At 38.4% G+C, this 21039-nt stretch overlaps 1 protein-coding gene across 1 annotated transcript; it reads left to right on the top strand.

Moving 5' to 3' along the window:
• Positions 1–400: 400 nt before the first annotated feature.
• On the top strand, positions 401–20851 carry LOC113116615 (tripartite motif-containing protein 66-like). Its single transcript, XM_026284859.1, has 17 exons — positions 401–976; positions 1699–1790; positions 1989–2127; positions 8413–8530; positions 8759–8875; positions 14547–14661; positions 15040–15183; positions 15943–16054; positions 16154–18003; positions 18083–18152; positions 18232–18274; positions 18810–18939; positions 19014–19219; positions 19388–19487; positions 19653–19721; positions 20177–20311; positions 20448–20851. Exons 1-17 carry the CDS (start codon positions 790–792, stop codon positions 20709–20711), a joined length of 3891 nt encoding a protein of 1296 aa, XP_026140644.1. The 5' UTR covers positions 401–789; the 3' UTR covers positions 20712–20851.
• Positions 20852–21039: the final 188 nt, after the last annotated feature.

The raw sequence follows: 21039 nt of genomic DNA on the forward strand, positions 1-21039 counted from the left end.
ATGTATAACTTGAAGTGATCATTTTCTGGATGACTGTATCAGTCTTTCATGTCATTCTGAAGGAATTTCTGCCCACTCTTCTCTACAAGGTTGCTCCAGTTTATTGAGGTTTGTCCACATTTGTTTATGCGCAGCTCTCACCACAGCATTTCAGTCAGGGTGAGGTCTGAACTTTGACAGGGTTTGCAAAACCTGGTTTCTTTCTTTTTCAGCTGTTCTGTTGTAGGTTTACTGGTGTGCTTGGGATCATTGTCCTGTTGCATGACCAATCTTGGCCAAACTTTAGAGACACGTTTTATTTTGGATGTGTGACCACTTTTGCAATGACTGCAACACCCGCTTGATTGCAATGATAGAGCTTGGAATAGCCAGGACAATTTTAATAACTGGATTCGTCTGAAAGAAAGTCATATACACCCAGGTTGTGTCGAGGGGTGAGTAAAACACTAGTTAATTTTCATTTATGGTTGAAATAATCTGTGACCTGACCTGAAAACTGCTATTGCCGTCGAAAAAAATATCTTTATCTCAGGTTGCGGTCCCACCCGCTTTGATTTGTCAGAAGGACATGCCCACTATATGAAAAACTAATGAATATTTCATAAGGCCCCGCCCCGCGAGACAGAAAAGTTTTATGAACTGCAAATTCAACGGCTTACCGTTAGATTCACGAATCCTACATACATTTACATGCGTAACGCGTCGAATTTCTCGCGAGGCATATCAAGATACACGTCGTCTGCTGTCAAGTTACACCTCTGTTTACATTAATTTATTCTCAAGAAACAGATGTTTGCCCCTGGCCAAACAGGGCGTCCAGCGTCGCCTTATCCGGATTTACAAAGAACTGTATGCGGATGCTGCGCTGTCTGCAAAGTACACCTAAACTCTTCTGCAGACCCTAGACTTCTGCCTTGCCTGCATATAATTTGTAACACTTGCCTTACGAAGATCTGTGCAGATGGAGCCATACAAGGTGAGAACTCGCTTGTACTGTACTGTTTGACTGGTTTTAATGGGGCGCTCGCTAAAGTCTATCTGGACGTGACCTTTGTTTCTTTTCTTTTCTTTAAAAATAAATAAAATAAAAATCACGTCGAAATAGGCTCACGCAGGTTTAATCGAATGTGTATACTCTACTATTATTTATAAAATGGGTCTTAAAGTTAATATCCGTGGTCCATTGCTGTTGTGCTTTCCATGAGGGGCCAGTTGGAACAAAACATTCCTATTCTAAACAAACATTTCATATAACTTACCTTTTTTAAATAATATTTTAGTGAAATTTGTAACATTTAATTACTGTTTATGAAAGCACAGTAATGATGCTGATCTAAAGTCTCCTGAAATCGCAGCTTACTGACGTATTTCCTATCAATACAGGAAGTTTCGACGAGACATATCAAAAGGGTAGACATTTAATTTATTTAACGTTAAGGTTTTTTAAATGGCCACTGCACAGCGCGTGAAAAATACAAACGACGCTTTCTTTGATGTCATGACGAAATTAGTGTCATTTTTACGTATGGAATATATTACTTGCTTTCAATAAAATCAAATGCAATTACATTTCATTTGTATGTTAAATATAACTTACATTGATATTAAGTAATACCATAGTTCATCCCTGAAAAAAAAATTTTTTTTTTAATAAAATGTGATTTGTTCAAATCGTTTCATTTTTCTTTCTTCATTTAGATTGTCCATTATGTGCACAGTCCTTTTGTTTGTCTGAGGTTACAGAATGTGCCATTTTCGAAGACACGTCTAAGAATAACAAGGTCCCCAAGGTACGTGCACAGATTTTAAGGTCAAGTTGATTTTTTCACAGATGTTTAGAAAGTTTTTTTTTATATTTCATAGTTATCGTCCTTGGTGTGAATGCCCTTAAACTGGTCCAAAGAATTCCACCACTGACTTAAAGGCGACATTTCCTCTCTGTCTTTCATTGTAAATCTTAATTAAAAATGTTGAATCCATCTTTTCAGTGTGGCGGGTGTGAAGAGAGTGAGGTTAGTGGATGGTGTGTCCAGTGCGAGGAGGCCCTGTGTTTGGACTGTACGTCTGCTCATCGTAGGGTAAAAGTGACCCGTGACCATGAAGTCACACCCAAAAAACCACCCACAGGTTAGAGTCCCTAAGCACTTCACACTAACCCTGCTATTGTGGTGGAAATTCACATGTATAATTAAAAACCCTATGAAACAAAAATATATTGCAGTATATTGGAAATATCATGTAATATATTAGGCATATATTCTTATATATATTTATTTTTTCCAATATATTGCAATATATTGAAAACGGCAATCATTTGCATATTTTGCAATATATTATATAATATATGTATCATCAATATATTATTAAATGTATTAAAATATATAAAATATTAGAAAATAAAAAGGGAAAATAATATATTACAATATATCACAATATATTTTAAGAAATATATTGGTAAATATATTTTCCTTTCGTAAGGGAAGTCAGACCACACAGTTATCAAATCAAATTTATCTGTTTGAAATCATGATCCTGGGTAGTTTCTCTTACAATGAAAACATACCTTAGAGAGCTACAAAACAATTCAGCAAAATCATAAAAATACATTTAAAAGTAGATCGGATTGGATCAAAATTAACTTTATTATCACAAAGCCTCCTACTTCATTTTATCATATGTGTAAACACTTTCTGGTTGTTCTCCATCCAATGTGGTCTTCCTCAACATCCCATAATATGATCACCTGAAGTATGTTCATATTTTTAATTGCAAAATTTTATTTGACGCCATAGACCCTTGCCAGGTTTACAGACCTTGACTACACAAAGAGGCATTATATTATTATTAGATATAAAAAAAGTTTTTACAGAATATGTGCATACAATAAAATACATATTTACACACATATATGTATATACAGTGCACAGCATAAATGCAAGTTCATGACAAATTTTCACATCTGTCTTGTTTAACTCCTTTTAACATATCCTTGTAATATGTCCTGTTTAACATATTACTTTATCTTTCGATGCCATCCGACTGTTCTCAGTTCTTGCATGGGCCCATGAAAGAATTATGAACATTTTGTCTGTTCACAAACTTCTTCCAAGTTTATTATTACATCCACATATTATATAGTTGCATTGGAAGGGGTGGTGTATTAGTTTATCCAAAGAGATATGGATTACATATGTGTGGTACACAAGCCAAGAAATATTTGTTACATAAAACGGGAGTATAGCCAGGAAGTTCTGGACATATTAGGCGTACTCTTGGCCAAGGATACCTCAACTCTGAACAAAAGGACGTCAGCTTCTAATTCTCTATCACAATCGTGTAATTTTTTAGTAACTTATATTATCTGTCATAAGTCTCGTCTCGAGAGTTTAGCTCCACGTAGCCTATCATAGAAATATAATAATGTTTTATGTTCAGGAGCTTTTATAAAACTAGAGAAATTATCATTTATTCTAAATGTGACTTATAGGCTACTGTGGGTACAAATAAACAGAAACAGACTCGACTGAATAAGCAGGCTATTTTCATAAGCGTTAAAAATAAATAATATATAAATACATTTATTTCTGTGTGATTAATTTTGAGTCCTGATAAATTAATTAATTATGATCGATGTATCACGTATTCTATAGTAAAACATAGATGCTTTTGAATTTAAATATTTAACAAAGCATGCAAACAAACGTTTATCATGTTCGAACTAGGACCGGGACTCGATTAAAAAAATTAATCTAATTAATTAGAGGCTTTGTAATTAATTAATCGAAATTAATCGCATTTTAATCGCATATAAATATTTGACCTGAGAACAGTGAGAAGTAATTTTTTTTCACATGGATTTATAGTATACCATTGAATAATGACTGAATACATAAGCTTAAGCAACAAAATATTGTTTATTTTTGTTCAACCAAGTCTATCAGACCAGTGCAATTTTTGCCATTAAGTGTAGCAATAGCATATTTAGAAACAATTTAGAAATAGTATATTTCAGAGATTCAGGTAGCTTATAGGTGCTGGAACCTTCTGGAAACAGTTTTTTAAGTAAAACACAATACTGTCAAGTACATTCAGAACATTGAAAACCAGAGGTGGGTAGTAACGAGTTACATTTACTTCGTTACATTTACTTGAGTAATTTTTCGTGGTAACTAATACTTTTCGGAGTATATTTAAAGATGGGTACTTTATACTCTTACTTGAGTAAATTTTTGGGGAAAAATCTGTACTTTTACTTCGTTACTGTGGGCGACGCTCCTCTCGTTACTTTATCTTAATGCAATAAATGTTATAAATGCTTCAGTTTATTCCAAACGCGCCGTCTACTTTTCTCTGGGCAATGAGCGATGCCCATTCGCGAATGATTCATTCTTTTGAGTCAACTCTGTTCAAAGGCTTGATGAAACCAGTTGGCAAACGAGTGAATTGGTTCGTGAATCAGTTTGAATGAGTCGTTCAGTTCCCTGCCGCACGCGCTGAGCGTCTGAAGCGGTTCACTCAGAGTTGTAACGTTTAAGAACATCAGCAGCGTTGAAAACGGGGCCATGGAACTGCACCGAATTGAAGCAAATCTGCAAAAGCCATTATTTGCTTGCGATGGAGATCCTTATTAGATGAACGCGTGTGCTGTCTACTGTTTAACAGGTAATAACTTGGGCTACATTCGATTACAGTACATGATACCACTGTTACATTAGTTTGTTGTACGTGTGTGGCTTATAACAGAGGGGATTCAAGTTGAATGCATCTTCCAAAAGACAAAAAATAGCCGATTAAGATTTTATTAATTTTAATACAATCACACCGGTACGAGTATGTTCAGCGAGTCATATCATCAGCCGCTAAATTCAGATCTGTGATCGCTTGCTGGCGCTGAGCCAGAGACAGACGCGTTTTTACAGCGCTGCGCATTATAACCAATCACACACGGTTCTGTTGAGCTTTTGAATGCAATGGCCAATCAGAGGTGTTCCGATGAGTCATCGCTGAAATGTCGGTGCTTCCTTCACTCGCTCACTGACTGAATACCTCTTCCTGGCTAATTCTTTTGTCAGAAACAACAAAGTGCAGATGTGTGTACGAATCTATAATTAAGATATTGATTTCACAGTGTTAACAGTTTCAGTTATTTTAATGGGAGTTTCTGAGAGTGATTGAACTCTAGACTGTCAGTGAAAATGATCTTTAATAATGTAAATGTTATTTGCTCTCTTTCACAACAATAAAAGATTAGTAGCAATATTTATATCACATTAACTTTCAATGTTAAATTCACATTTAATATAAAGTCAGTTGTATTAAAAATATGTTATGGCATGATATCTCTGTTACTTAAGTAAACAGACAGGGTTTTATAATAAATTACATAAATTGGAGTAAAGGCTGATGAAATATATACATTTATACACACACACACACACACACACATACATTACATACATTTTATCTATATATCTAAATAAAAATAGGCTCCGTATATATGACCCAAAGTAACTAGTAACTAACTACTTGAGTAGATTTTTTATCCGATACTCTTTTACTCTTACTCAAGTAACTATTCAAGACTAGTACTTTTACTTTTACTTGAGTAAATATTTCTAGAATTACTTTTACTTTTACTTGAGTAAAGTTTTTGGGTACTCTACCCACCTCTGTTGAAAACCTCTCTCTGTTGCTTCAGAGGTCCAACACTCTTTAACCTTGGCCAAAACAATAAAGAGTTCAATATAAAGTGCCAGTTGCACCAACAAAATAATTCATAGTTCAACATAAAGTGTAAAGTCCACGCTAGCTGCTATATGTTTTGCGTTGAGGTGATACTTGAGGCTCGATGTGTGCTGCGGTGATGTGCGGACGCTAGTTGGTGCTCCAGTATAATCGGTCCGCCGAAACTCATCCAGTGAGAAACGTTCCGCGGTGCAAAAATAAGTTATTAAAGATGCGGGAAATTTTTTTTTCTGTAATTAATTAATCTTAATTAACGCGTTATTTTTAGTGTAATTAATTAATCTCGATTAACGCGTTAAAGTCCCGGCCCTAGTTCGAACATTTATCATGTTCGTTTTGTGATTGCGCATGTTCCAGTGACTTATTTCTTAGTTTTCTATTTGTTGCTGAAATGATGGGGTTTTGTGACGTTGTTCCGAGAGGCGTGTAAAGGTCGTGTTTTAGTGACGCGTAGCGTATCAGGCCCTAACTGTGGAAACACTGCGCTATTCTGGCCTCTGTGCTACTGGCCCAAGGCTATTAGCCCCTCCCCGCCCTTTTTAAGCCCTGCCCCTGGCTCGCACTGGCCCGACAGTGGAAATGCGGCTACTGTTGTTACCAAGCACTTTTCACTGTACTCCTCCTCTAGCAGCACCAGAACATGTTTGATGCTTTCAGATCCGAAATGATTGACTTGGTCTCTTGAGACCAGAGTATGGATTCCCAGAAGTCTTTAATTTGTAAATATGGGCCTTGGAAGAGAAATGGAAATGAGCTTATTTTGCTTTGCAACAGTGGGTAATTCTAGTGGTGACAACAAACATGTTTCAGACGGGGCGTTAGCTTCAACTGCTCCCGTTTACTTTGAACAGAGTGATATCGAGCATTGGCAAAGTGAATTGTGGGGCCGTCATGTCACATTGGGTCCGTTGCTCGCGGCAGAAGTTGAAAATGTTTCAATTTTACAAGTGCCAACACAGGCGTTAGCCAATCAGATGATCTTATGCGAATACCCTGGTGCAGCAGCTAGCCAATCGCATTCATGGAACACCAGAAAACAAATGTGATTGGCTATTGTCACTATGACAGTCACGTTAGCGCAAGCTTCAGAAATGCCCTCCTTCAAGCATTAACTCTTTTCAAAACTTTTGCCGGCTCTGAGACACTTGCATGTTATTTCTCCTGTTATCCTGTTTTCTAGCAAAAATTCACTCATCACTAAATGAAAACATAAGTGAAGACCTCAGGAAGAAGAAGTGAAGATTTCAGGAGCCTTGTCACAAGTCCATTGTTTTTGAATGTTGGTGCTACTTCTGCTATATTTTCACACTTAAAACAGTTGGTATTCTTCTTGTACCATTGTCCTCTTTTATGTTAAGAAATAAGTCACCTGGCAGTTCTCTCCCAAGTGGTTCCACTGCTGCCAGCATTAAAGGTGCAATAGGTGATTGTCTACAGAAACATTTTTTGTTATACTGGTTGAAAGTCTCTTCACATCCCCATAGCGGTCATTAAGTTAAATGGTTTAAATGTATTTATCTGTATTTATATATTCTTGTGGAAGGCGTAGGAACAAGAAATGTACGTTCAATCAAAACGCTCAGTTCGAGTGTTTTAAATAGCTTTCCTACCTGCCTGTCAACGTATGTATCTGCATACTTCTGCGCACCCTTTTCGCACATACAGAATACGTCATTAGCACATTCATGTACGACAAACATCAACAACCCAGTCTTCCCCCCTATTGTAGTACTTTTAAAGTTTTCTCACTTGTTAATGACACATGATATAGCCCAGCAGTTCCCAGTTCCAGTGCTCGTGCACATATTTTGCATGTCTCGCTTGATTTACACACCCGATTCAGATGACTCGAGGTACATGAATGAACTGTGTTCCAATCGAAATGATCCCTACACCTGAGCAGGGATTTACTTCACTTCGGAACATGGACTGGAATTGGGGACCGCAGATTTAGCCTAATATAGTAATGTTGTCTCTGGTATTCTGGTCTGTGAGCATAAATGTGTTCAGGGGCATAGCTTTGGATGGCGATTGCAGGGAGAGTGGGACGTTCGCTCTCAGTGTTATCAGGCTAATGTTAGCATTTTCCAAGATCTGAGTCTGAGTATGATTCAGTGTGATGTAAAGCACTTTTAATTGCTAGGAAATTACTTGTCTTTAAAAGTTTTGGTTCAGTTTACTTACCTGTTGATCAAAAGTAGCCTTTCAGGATGGTGTACTCATATTTGCAGCACAAAATTGTATCACTTTGATAAAAAAAAAAAAAAAATATATATATATATATATATATATATATATATATATATATATATATATATATATATATATATATATTATTTTGCTGAATAATTTTTGGCATTTTTCTTTGATAGTTGATCAAGCAGGCCTGTTTGATATCTTCAAAAGAACACTAACTTGTCTTCTAAGTAAACAGTAATTGCTGAATTTGTTAAGTTTTAGAGGGGGTATACTCATTTATGCTGTGCTTTGTATGTTAAAAGCAAACTGTATCATTCATGATTTAAAAGTTATGCAAGGAAATCTCTGTAACTCATGTAAGATTAACACAATTTAACATGCACAAACCGTGGCATTGATTGAATATTTTTTCTCACACTTTAAACAGCTGTGCATTATTAGATCTGTTCTGCTGTTTGTTTTGTTTAGGCTGGATACAGAGAAGACGCTGTCCCTCACACACTCAGGAGAGCTTGAGGTTCTTCTGTCTCGTTTGTGAAGAGCTCACCTGTAAGGATTGTCAGCTGATCTCTCATAGGGGGCACAGGTATAGTCCATATTTTCCCAATCATATCAGTATATGTGAAGATTAAAACTATATAGGCTTTTTTGTGTGTTTGGGTAATTATTTCCCATCTGTCTGCTTTGTGATATTGGGAGGAGTCATAGCAAAAGTATGCGTCAGTTTCTTTGACACATATTTTGATACTCCTCCCCAACAATACCTTATCACAGTCTCTATATCCATGTTTTTCCATTCCCATCTCTGTGTCAGTTTTGTGAAGCAAGAAGAAGCTGTGGGATCTCAAAGGCAGCGGCTGCAGAGTTTGTTGGACTCCATCAGAGATCAGAAAGAGACAGTCAGTAGCAGCTTGCTGCACCTAGAGGCAAGGTAACTGAATGAAGCCTGTGGACTACTGTATGCAGGTTGAAGGAATAGTCTATCGATAAAAATATAGGTAGCACTTTATTTTACAGTCCTGTTCCCCATGTACATACTATGTACTTATTATAGTAATTACAATAACTATGTAATAACTAGGTACTAATTCTGAACCTACCCCTAAACCTAACCCTACCCCATGTAGTTACCTTGTATTACCAGAACTTTCTTAGATAAATACACTGTAAGTACACTATAAGTACATGTAAGTACACATACTGTAAAATAAAGTGCAACCAAAATAAAAATTGTATATACTCTTAAAAGTCATTCTCAAAGCTCACATCGTTTCACCCATATTTATTAAAGAGATAATGAGAATGTTGCCATCATCATCAAACGGAATGACTTTCTTTTGTTTGTTGAACATTAAAATCACGAACTATCCCTTGAAGGAAAATTGGTGAAGGCTGAAATGGCTGGTCCTGAAACTTTTAGTCAGACTTTTAGTTTCTTGGTTCATGTCAAATTAATTTTGATAAATAAGTTGCACCTGACTATAAATCGCAGGACCAGCCAAACTATGAAAAAAAGTGCGACTTATAGTCCAGAAAATACGGTATGTCCACACTGCTGCTTCAGTGCTTGGCTCTCCAGTTTTGTACTGTTTTTGTTTGTTTTTCCAGTTTTTTGTTTGTCAAACACGATCAGTTTCACCAGGGATGAACGGCTGAACATTCGGCAGAACACACCACAAAATCTTCAACCGTATATCAGTTATTCAGACGTTATACTGAACGTTGCAGTCACAGGAGCGCTGATCAAGCACTTCAGGACACACAGACGGGAAGAGAACCGGCACGCTTATCAAGATCAGAAAGCGTGGATTTCGAATGCCGTTGTCTAGCATCCATTTGGCAAATCTTCTGCTCTTCTCCTCTCCATGACAAATAAAGGTTTCTCACACTCTGCTGTACTGTGTTTCATGGAAACCTGGCTGAATGACACTTTTCTGGAAGAAGAAGTTTGTGAGCAGACTTGGCTTGATGTTCATTTACTTTTTCCCATGGGCCCATGCAAGGACTGAGAATGGTCAGATGGCACCGAAAGATAAAGATAAAGAAATATGTTATTTTAACAATCAGAAAGTCTTTGAGTTTCTCAGAGAAGAATTGCAAAGAGTTTGAAGATATCATCATCTACAGTGCATAATATCATCCAAAGATTCAGAGAATCTCTGTGTGTAAGGGTCAAGGCCGGAAAACCATACTGGATGCCCGTGATCTTTGGGCCCTTAGATGGCATTGCATCACATATAGGAATGCTGGAAATCACAACATGGGCTCAGGAATACTTCCAGAAAACATTGTCGGTGAACACAATCCACTGTGCCATTGGCCGTTGCCGGCTAAAACTCTATAGATCAAAAAAGAAGCCATATCTAAACATGATCCAGAAGTGCAGGCGTTTTCTCTGCACAGATGGACAAGTGTGACATCATATACCTCTGTAAATCAATACAATTTAAATTCATGTCTCGCACACTTCAGTGCGTTTTGAATGGAACATAAACATTCACTTTGAATTGGAATCATGGCGGAATATTCTCTGATGTTCACTTCGCAGGGCACTTATGTTCGAATAGAACAAATGTCTGAAGCAATAAGAGAAACGTACAAAATGTGCAGAGCAGTGGGGCGTGAGGACTGGAATCGAGAACCGCTGCTGTAAAGGGATGGAACAATGAAGCAGAGTGGGCTTTAGAAGCCTGTTTCGACCTCACTGATTTGAGTGACTACCACCGATATGGATGAACTCACAGAGACTGTAACATCCTATTTTAGTTTTTGTGAGGATATATGCATTCCTACCAGGAATACTTTAACATTCAACAATGATAAGCCATGGTGTACAGCAAACCTGAAACATCTTCGTCAGGCCAAAGAGGATGCCTACAGAAATGGGGACAGAGTCTTGTACAATCAGGCCAGGAATACACTAAATAAAGAGATTAGAGTGGCTAGAAGGACCTACGCTAAAAAGTTGAAAGATCAGTTTACTTCCAGTTACTCAACTTCAGTGTGGAAAGGTCTGAGAGGCATCTTAATCTACAAGACACCATCACCTACCCTGAGGCGAATCAACAACTTGCTAATGACCTGAAAAAAAAAAAAAACAGACAACCAAAAAAAAACAGTAACAGTTTTCTCAATAACCTTTATAGAGACGTGTGTGGTAGAGTAATCTGTAATTCATCTGTAAGATATAGTCAGGCTAAAATACAAGGTGTGACGAGTGGGGCGGGACGGGGCAGAGGGACGTGGGAACGACGCCGTCACATACCCCCATCGCCCCTCACAGGCCGGGGGGTACCCTCGAGACTGCGCTCTACCCCCCCCCCCCCCCTTCGTCTGGGGGGGACCACTCACGGGGACCGGAGGGAACCTGGGGGTAGGACAGACGAGGCGAGAGAAAAGGAGATGGAAGGAGGAACGACAGAGACGAGAGAGGGGAGAGAGGGAAAAAAAAAATTCCGGTTCCCAGATGCACTGCTGCTTGGCCCTCCACCAACTGGGTGATCTCCTCCGCGGTGCCTGGTGGTGGCACTGGACGGCCCTCGGCGGACGGCATGACACTCCTCCGCCGCCCAGTGGACGGCGATGGCTCCTCTGGTTTTGGGCAGCCAGCAGGAGTCCCCCTTTCCCTGCTCCTCCCCGTTCAGGCAGACGCCAGTAGGCTCCGGCTCTCTGGCGAACGCCGCCGACTCGTCCATTCCCTCATGGACGGCAGCCGCCCCTCCACATCGCGGGTGGCCGGCAGCGAGCTCGCCCGTCCCCGGCAACTCACTCCAGCCCACCGCCTCGAGCGTCCATGGCGGCACCCTCATCGCCTGCTCGATGGCACCGCGGATTAACCACAGCGGCGAGGGATCTTCAGCAGCGCGTCCCTCCTCCCGGGTTTCGCCACCACTGTAATAATAAAACCTTCCTAATCATCAGGAAGAAGAAGGCTGGAACCGGCGGACAATCAAAATGAAACTTTAAAGGGGGGTGAAATGCTCGTTTTCACTCAATATCCTGTTAATCTTGAGTACCTATTAGGGCTGCACGATTCTGGATAAATTGAGAATCACGATTTTTTTATCTCATATAGAGATCACGATTCTCCTACGATTCTTTATTATTATTATTACTATTAACATTATCATTATCACAAGTATATAAATTAATTATTTTATTTTGCAAGGATTCTTTAAATTGATCAAGTGTGACAAAGACATTTATAACAAAATATTTCTATTACACACAATTATTGTTCTTCTGAACTTTCTATCAAAGAAACCTGAAAAAAATCTACTCATCTGTTTTCAACATAATAATAATAATAACAATAATGTTTTTTTTGAACGGCAAAACAGCATATTAGAATGATTTCTGAAGATCATGTGACACTGAAGACTGGAGTAATGATTCTGAAAATACAGCTGCACATCACAGAAATAAATTACATTTTAAAATACATTCAAGTGAAAGCAGTTATTTTAAATGGTAAAAATATTTCAAAACTTTACTGTTTTTGCTGTACTTTGGATCAGATAAATATAGTCTGGTGAGCAGAAGAGACTTTAAAAAAACATTACACATCTTATGGTTCAAAAACTTTTGACTGTTAGTGTATATATAATATATTTAAAACCCCAGTTTTTTTAATATTAGAATGATGAAAAAGTTGTTTAGATCACTGATTCAACGACTCACTCATAAACCTACTACACTTGTTTCATTTCTGGATGAATCAGCGTTTTTGAACGATTCTCTTGAATGAAAAATTAATTCATTGACAAATAAATTAAGACACTTGTCGCCACCTATTGGTGAAACAATGCAATCGACACAAACGTTATTTAAAGCGCAGTACTTTCAAAAGGGGATTTGTTATATTTTGATCGCTGTCATATAGACATCAATGTTTATATTTAAACTATAAACTTTATCCCAGTATTTCTGTGATAATATAAATGACTGTAAGACAGATATAATACTGTGTAGTTGAAAAGACTGTTTGTGAAGATGTTTCTTAACCAAACATGGTAAGAGCTCTCTCTGTGTCAGCGGCAGTGCGCGCACGGATTTAAAAGATCCGGTAAGACTTTGTCAAAGGTTTAACAGACTCGGGGAATCGTTGTCTTTTAGAAATGAGATCGAGAGGGTGTCTGAATCGAGATCGCGATCTTTTAACGATTAATCGTGCAGCTCTAGTACCTGTAGAGTAGTACTGCATCCTTCATAACTCCAAAAAGTCTTTATTTTTATTATATTTATAAGAGAAAGATAGTCTGTACCGATTTTTCCCGGAAAAACACGAGCGCCTAGAGGCGTGACGTGTGGGCGGAGCTAAAGAATCACGAGCGCCAGTAGGCTTTTGAGTTGAGAGCATGTGGAAGCTGTGACACAGTCCAGAGGCTGAAATTGAACAAGAGCAGCATCAGCAAAGACGGTATGCTATGTGGCATGTACTGAAACTGTATATATTTGCTTAGCGGTTTTGGAAAATGACTAAGTTCCACTTTATGTCGTCTTTTTTTTTTTTTTTTTTGCGCTGATAGCTAAGTTAACAACACAGAGATATTTGAAGCAGTTTTACTCACCGCATGTGGTTCCAACACACAATCGTGACCCTTTTCCGTTGGGACTGCATTATCCTTAAGAAATAAACGATGTGCAATCCGAAATGCAGGGAACCAACAAAAACACTTGCACAACTCCGTTGATGCTCTGTAAAAATAAACTCCATCCACTGGTCTCTTAATGCTGTTTCTCTTTTGGTAATCTGTGCAGGGTTGTCTTGCCCTGGCAACCAAAATACACACTTCTTTTGTGACTTTTCGCGAAGCTCTCGCTCTGATCAGGCTGTGTTCAGCCTCTCAGTGCTCTGCTATACGGGAGCGCGCGCTCTTCCGGCAGAAGTGCACTTAGGACCCATATAAGGAAATTCTGCTCCATCTAACGTCACACAGAGCCATACTCGAAAAAAACTTTCCGAAACTTGTGACAAACCGGAAGAGGTTTTTTTGGAACAAAAATACTCCTTCAAACGTACAACTTAATTTTTGAAACTTTGTCCATGTTTAGTATGGGAATCCAACTCTTTAACAGTGTAAAAAAACTCAGTATGCATGAAATAGCATTTCACCCCCCCTTTAATAATCACAAAATAAACACAAAACAGCGCATCAGCCCCTCACGAATGACTGATGCGCATAAATAAGAACCAAAACATAAAATAAAGCCCAGGCCTGGTCCTCTCTCATCCTTCAATGTCGTCGCTTCAGTTTTATATCCTTCCATCTCCTACGTGGGACTCGAGACCGGCGGTGGGGCGCAGGTGTAGCTCATCTCCAATCACTCCACTGGCCTCACTCCTCGTTCCCACGTCCCTCGGCCCCGCCCCACTAGTCACACAAGGTATTTATTAATTAAAACCATATGGATTTACATATAAAAGACTTTGACACAAGGGCATAAATGTAATGATATATGTGTGTGCCCATATACAGAATGTCTCATTTTCTCTCTCAAGCTTGGGCACTCCCTTCCTTTTATTATTTCTAACTCAACATTGTGATGTGTGTGTGTGTGTATGTATTGTGCTGTTGAAAATATATTTTAATCTGTCTAAGATTGCAGGACATTAAGAGTTTAAAAGTGGCAGTAAAGAAGATGTTGGCACAGGTAGTCCACACGATTTATCAGAGTCTGGTTGTGAAAGCTACACAGATGTTAAAAGAGTTAGAGGTAAGCATTTTAGTGCTCGATAGTCCTTATTTACTAAAGCATGCTGTACATGATTTTAATCTTTCAGTCTCCATCATTACAGTACTTTAGTCTCTTTCATCATAGCCTGACAAAACTTCACTTTACAGTTTGACCAATGGAAAAATGCACACCTATTTATACTTTGCAAAATATGTTAAATGTAAGAATGACATGGTTACATGATTGGATAAAAAGTCTAGACTACTTCATAATTTAGTTATAGCATACATTTGTACCTTGTTAGATGTAGTTTTGACCTTCCTATTTCAGGGCAAAATACATTTAAACATTTTGAATTTCTGTTTAGGAACCTCCGATCTGTAAACATTGATTTACTTTTGAGTGTTTTATTGTAAGGTCCTGTATGCGGAGGAGGTGGGGTGTCTGTTGGAGAGGAAGACATCTCTAAACAGGTTGGAAGGTTGTCAGGACTACATAGCAGCTTTTATTAACAAGGCCCTTTGCACAGAGAGCCACTGCCTCCTGATCCACACAAAAAGAGTAAGCTGAATATGATTGAATATGATTGAAGAGTATGCATTACAAGCACAGTATAATGGCGGACAGGACAGGAAATTTATTGTTTGATGTGGTTGATCAATAAACGCAATTTTGTCAAGAAAATAAATAAATAACAGATGCAGCAGTTTTGAGTGGGTATGCCATTAAACTGGAAAAAGGAATTCCCTGCATTAAAGCACTAACATACCTGCAAACCTGTATGCATTTTGCATAGTGGCTATGCATTTTGACCTCAAAGTATGCTGGTACGATTTATCACTCTAAACTATCAAAAATATGGTGACACCTCTGTCCACTCGTGGTACTTAAATCAAGCAACATAAGTATACTGGAGTTTTAATTAAAGTATACTTTAAATCGCAAAATAAAAAAAATTAAAAATTACTCTGATGTGCCAAGCAATCAGAAAACAAACAAACCTGTAGTACCTTTGGAAAAATTACATCGTGCAATTATGATTTTTGAGCTTCATGTAATAATGTAGCTATCTAAGAATATATGACCCCCCCCAACTCCCCCCACCCACACACACACACACACACACACACACAAAAACAGCCCTGTCTCCCGTCCCGTCAAAGAAAAATAGAAATCTAAGTTTGGTAGGTCTGCACTATATTTAACAGCTATATAATTTGTATATTCATCTGACATTTCATGTGATGTCACTATAATACTGTATTTGTGACTAAAACTGTCTGTCATTCAGATTCTGAATGTTTGTTGTCTCTAACTCAGATTGAGACCCAAGTGAAAAAGCTTCTGTCCCAGAAGGCATGCACCCCTGAGACCATGACTGAACTGCACATTCAGATTCAGAATGATCTCAGTCAGCACATCATGAAATGTGGTAAACAAAACCCTCTGCCTTTTTACTGCAAAAATCTATATTTATTTATATTTTTTAAAAATCTATAAATGTAATATCTTTTGCTTTCTTCCTTTCCAGGTTTTATAAAGATTAACAGGATTCTTGTTCCATTCACCTCTCAGAGAACTGATTTCACTCAGTTAGAGTCTGAGTCTGTGAAAAGCTCAAATCAAAATCCCTGTTCGTCTTCTCAGACTGTGCCAATGGACCAGGCCCTTCATAGTCTGCCTAATCCATCTCAGCCAACCCAGCCATCTCATTCTAACCAGGCCACAACCCACTTTGCATGTAACAGTGTTGCCTCATCTCAACCGAATCAATCTAAACCTTTCTCTTCAGATCATCAGAGTTCATTTTGCTCTTCACCATCTGTCCAAGTCCAATACCATGAAGTCATGTCTGAGCAAACCAAGCATGATTACAGTCCCTCATCGAACTGTGGCCCATATTTTCCTCAGTCTGATACTAAAACTCACATGGATTCTTCTCCGTTTGTTTATTCTCAGCCTCCACTCACAAACCTTACAGCATCTCAAATAAACAATGTCTCTGAGTCAGTCAAATGTAGGAAGGCCTTTCGCCCTACTATGCAGGTCTCTTATACACGCATACTCCCCCACCCAATGCCAATTCCAGTCAACAACCAAACACCCATAACAACTCATCCAATCCCAGCCAATAACCAACCACTCATACCAAATCATCCATTGCCAGCTAACAACCAAACACCCCTAGTAACTCATCAAATTCCAGTCAACAACCAAACTCCCATGACAATGCATCCAGTACCAGCCAACAACCAAACACTCATACCAACTCATCAATTGCCAGCCAACAACCAAACAACCCTACTAACTCATCAAATTCCAGTCAACAACCAAACTCCCATGACAATTCATCCTGTACCAGCCAACAAGCAAACACTCATACCAACTCATCAATTGCCAGCCAACAACCAAACACCCCTACTAACTCATCAAATTCCAGTCAACAACCAAACTCCCATGACAATTCATCCTGTACCAGCCAACAACCAAACACTTGCACCAAGTCATCCATTGCCAGCAAACAACCAAACACCCCTACTAACTCATCAAATGCCACTCAATAACCAAAAACAACCAATTTCAGTCAACAGCCAATCACCTGTAACAACTCATGAAATACCAGCCAACAACCAACCACCCGAACTAATTGAATCAAAACAAACCAGCAACCAAATACCTGTATTAATCCAACCAATACCAGCTAACAACCAATCAACCATACTGACTCATTCTATACCAACTTCCAACGAAACATTCATAGTGGCCCATCCAGTACAAACCAATTTCCTTGGGCCCGAAAATTCTTTCTATGTGCAACCCAGTATTCCCTTAACTGCCCTTTCAACAATAAACACACTTTCTTTAAATGATGCTACTGAAATCTCTAATGTCCTTCCTGTAAACCCAATACCTTCTGCTCGCATTAATGGCAACAACACCCTCCAGTGTGACAGAGGCACCTACAATAGCCATAACCTCCCAGTCAAGGCCATGTCTGATTCTGCCTCTGATCAGGATGCAGGTGTTAGCAGCACAAATTTCACTGATATGGACCATCTGGAGAGCAACTTGCCCACCTCCTTTGTGTCAGAGGCAGCTCTCAAAGAACCTTCACTAGATCCTGAACGCTCCTCTGGCCCATCCAACATTCACCAGGACTCTCTCTCCACCACCAAAGAGAAATGTTCAAGTCAAGCTCAAGACTGTCAGTCATCCAACAAGAACTACTCTAGACCAAAACACTGGAGTATTGGCTTGCCAACATCTTTCAAACAGCTTGTAGAGACAACATGCATACCTGTAAGGTCAAAAGACAATCTGAACACAACACCTCCAGCGGATTTAACTCCTTGTAGCACATCAGAAGAACTTGATGGGGAGGTTGGTGAATGTTTGTTTTGATTCTTACAGATTGAGGTATGGAGAGTTGTTTCATTCAAAAGGTCTCTTTTCCTACCAGAGGACGACTGGTGACAAGACTGTCCAAAGTACTTTTGACTACAGGGAGGCAAAAAAACAAGACTCTGCAGGTTATTGTCTTTTCAAAAGAGTTCTCAGAAGAATGGTGTTTGTTTTTCTTAACTCATAAATTTTTTTCCTGTCTTTTAGTCAACCTGGAGCACTTCAGGAGACAAATCAAACAATGCAAGAGGTGGTCTCAAGATATATTCGTACTAAGTGTTAGTTCAAAGTGATCTTGGCTTTATAGTGTATGTCTCTATTAATGTTTGTGATAACTATTCATAATATTATTAATAGTGTTAATAGTATTTACAGTACCGTCCCTACTTTTTTGAAAGAAGTTTCTTTGCTTACCAATTCTGTATTAATTTAATAAAACCATTGATATTTTGAGATTTAAAATGCCCATTTTATTCTTTTGTAAATCCTTTTTTAATATATTTTAAAATGTAATTTATTCCTGTAATTCTGCAGCCATAACACCAGTCTTCAGTGTCACATGGTCTTTCAGAAATCATTCTGATATGCTGATTTGTTGCTAAAGAAACACATTTTTGTTAGCAATGTTGAAAACAGTGTGCTTCTCAATGTTTATGTGAAAACCATGATACATGTAATCATGTTTCCTTGAATAGAAGTTCAAAACCTAACCATTGAATGGTAGTATACTATACACATCATTTCATTTTATTTTTTTGGACTGTACAACGTTTTCTGTTGATTAGGTTTCTACGTGTTTCTCTTGAGTGTCTGCCCATCTCTCTGCCTCCAAGTGGACAGCCTCTCCCAGAGTTCCACCTTACTGCAGATACCACCACAGATCACATCTTAGTCCAGGAATCCCTGGGAGGACAGGTAAGGACAACACACACAGAGTACATATGACATGTTAGCAACACAGGCACAGCTATTCTCATTCTCTTCCCCAGGTTAACCAGGTGTGGAGATGGTATGAAGATCCAGTGCCATCTAGATCCTCTTCTTGTTCTGTATCCCAAGACAGCGACAGCTCCCTGGCTTCTGACGTGGAGTTCTGTGCTGTGTGTCTGTCTGCAGGAGCTGCACTTCTGTGTGCAAAATGTGGCTGTGCTTTCCACTCTGACTGTCACATCCCACCAATTCTCACAAAACCTTGGTGAGACCATCAGAAATGATCACACTGTACAATTCTTGATTTTTGAATAGTTTGGGATTAGTATTAATGGTTTATAAGATGCCGGGGTTTGATAAGTTTGTGCATTTAAGAACTATCTGTTTTCTTTGTCCTCTATTTGAGTCTTGGTGTATTTCTTTTCTCTTGCAGTAAGGATTGGGTGTGTTTGCTATGTCAGGATGTAAATGAGACCGTCGTGTACGGCAGTGAGGAGATGAGGCCGTCTAGTCTAAGTCTGCAAGATCAAAGAGTGAGACACCACCTGCCTGACAGGATCTATATTTATAGCTACATGTTTTAAAATGATATTTTAGAGGATTGTAGTTTAGCATGGTGTTCCACCACATCTTTTATTTCTTGTCCTAAAATGATATAAAGTCACACCAATGCAATGTCTGTCATCCATTCTGTTCAGAAGTGTGAGAAGCTTGTCCTTGGTCTCCTCTGTGATGAAAACAAGAGCCTGCTCTACAGCGCCACCAAGGTAAATACACAAATACTGAAGATATTCCAATTTTCTAATGATATTATTCCGGGCAGTTTATTGACTAGTCAGACAAATAAGAATGTACAAGATAAAGAGAAATTCAATACTAGGCTATGTTACGTTTTTAGAAATGTACTCTTTATTTGTGCTGTTTTTGAAAAAAAAAAAAATACTTATAGCATTTCAACAAAAGTTTAAATTGAATGACTTTAATGAAAGTCATGTGTGTACCAATCAGTTAAAAACAAATTTTTGTTACACACTGAATTCATGCAAGTGTTTACATCTTAAGAATTTTCACTTTTTTTCATTTTATGTAAATGTTTAAATGTTATGATAGTTAATAATATATGGATGTAATATAATTATTAATTCATAATAATAACATACCAAATGACATTTTACAATCTGAGCTAATTTAAAAATTTAAAAATTGTGCTTTATTATTAAAGAGTCACTCCAAAACAGCCGAATTTGATATAATACTCGGCCGACTCCTGGGGAAACGGAAGCCTCCTTATCGGACTGCTGCTGAACTGGTGTCAGATGTTTGGACTCTCTTTGACATCCTGATGATGAACTCTGAGGTAAATCACTCTTTACATTCATGTGTAATTTTACTGCTAAGCTTCTTCTTTAAAGGACTACAAATTCATACCCAATTATAATTGAATTGAATGTTAATGACCTAATAATGACATGCTATTTTTGTTATTTCTATAGTGGAGAAACATGGTTGTCAGACTTCAAAAATCTTTCCAGCAACAGCTGAAGGAATCTTTTGGGGAGAGTCTTCATGCTTCTCTCTTGAAGCAGTACAGCAGCAAGGATCCAGAGACAGAGACGGAACGAGAGAAGCACAGAAACACTTTGAAACGCATGAGAGAGTTTTTCACTGCAAACTCTGGTACAGATGCAAAGAAATCCTGCGCTGATAAAGGGAAAGAAGGAAGTGGCTGTGGAAACACTACAGCTGCTGAACACTGAAGTGCATGGGTCATTATTTGCTTTTTTACTTGTTTTCTCTTGTGAAGAGGGATCCAGATCCCTTTCTGTTTATCATAGTAGTTTGTTTATTTATCTTTGCTTTTAAGTAAGATGTGTATTAAACAGATTATTTCATTCAAGCTCACAATTTCTTTCTGTGGTCACTTGATGCCTTGATCTGCTACGATCGATTTATGAGTTTGGTTTGCAAATTATTAGTAGCCTATTATTGGATGTAATGTAGCTGTGATGCCAGCAGAGGGCGCGATGATCCTTTGGTCGCTTGACTTTCAGTGGTGCTTTTAAGGCGAGCATCAGTCTTATTTGT

The sequence above is a fragment of the Carassius auratus genome, chromosome 16 (genome assembly GCF_003368295.1).
Source record: "Carassius auratus strain Wakin chromosome 16, ASM336829v1, whole genome shotgun sequence".
In the NCBI taxonomy this organism is placed as follows: domain Eukaryota; kingdom Metazoa; phylum Chordata; class Actinopteri; order Cypriniformes; family Cyprinidae; genus Carassius; species Carassius auratus.

What these genes read in the sequence shown, in the direction of transcription:
- LOC113116615 (XM_026284859.1), top strand. Translation starts at nt 790, where the DNA reads ATGTTTGCCCCTGGCCAAACAGGGCGTCCAGCGTCGCCTTATCCGGAT. An exon ending in ATCTCTCATAGGGGGCACAG is followed by an intron (nt 8,531 to 8,758) that starts GTATAGTCCATA and finishes TCTCTGTGTCAG; the next exon opens with TTTTGTGAAGCAAGAAGAAG. An exon ending in TTGCTGCACCTAGAGGCAAG is followed by an intron (nt 8,876 to 14,546) that starts GTAACTGAATGA and finishes AATCTGTCTAAG; the next exon opens with ATTGCAGGACATTAAGAGTT.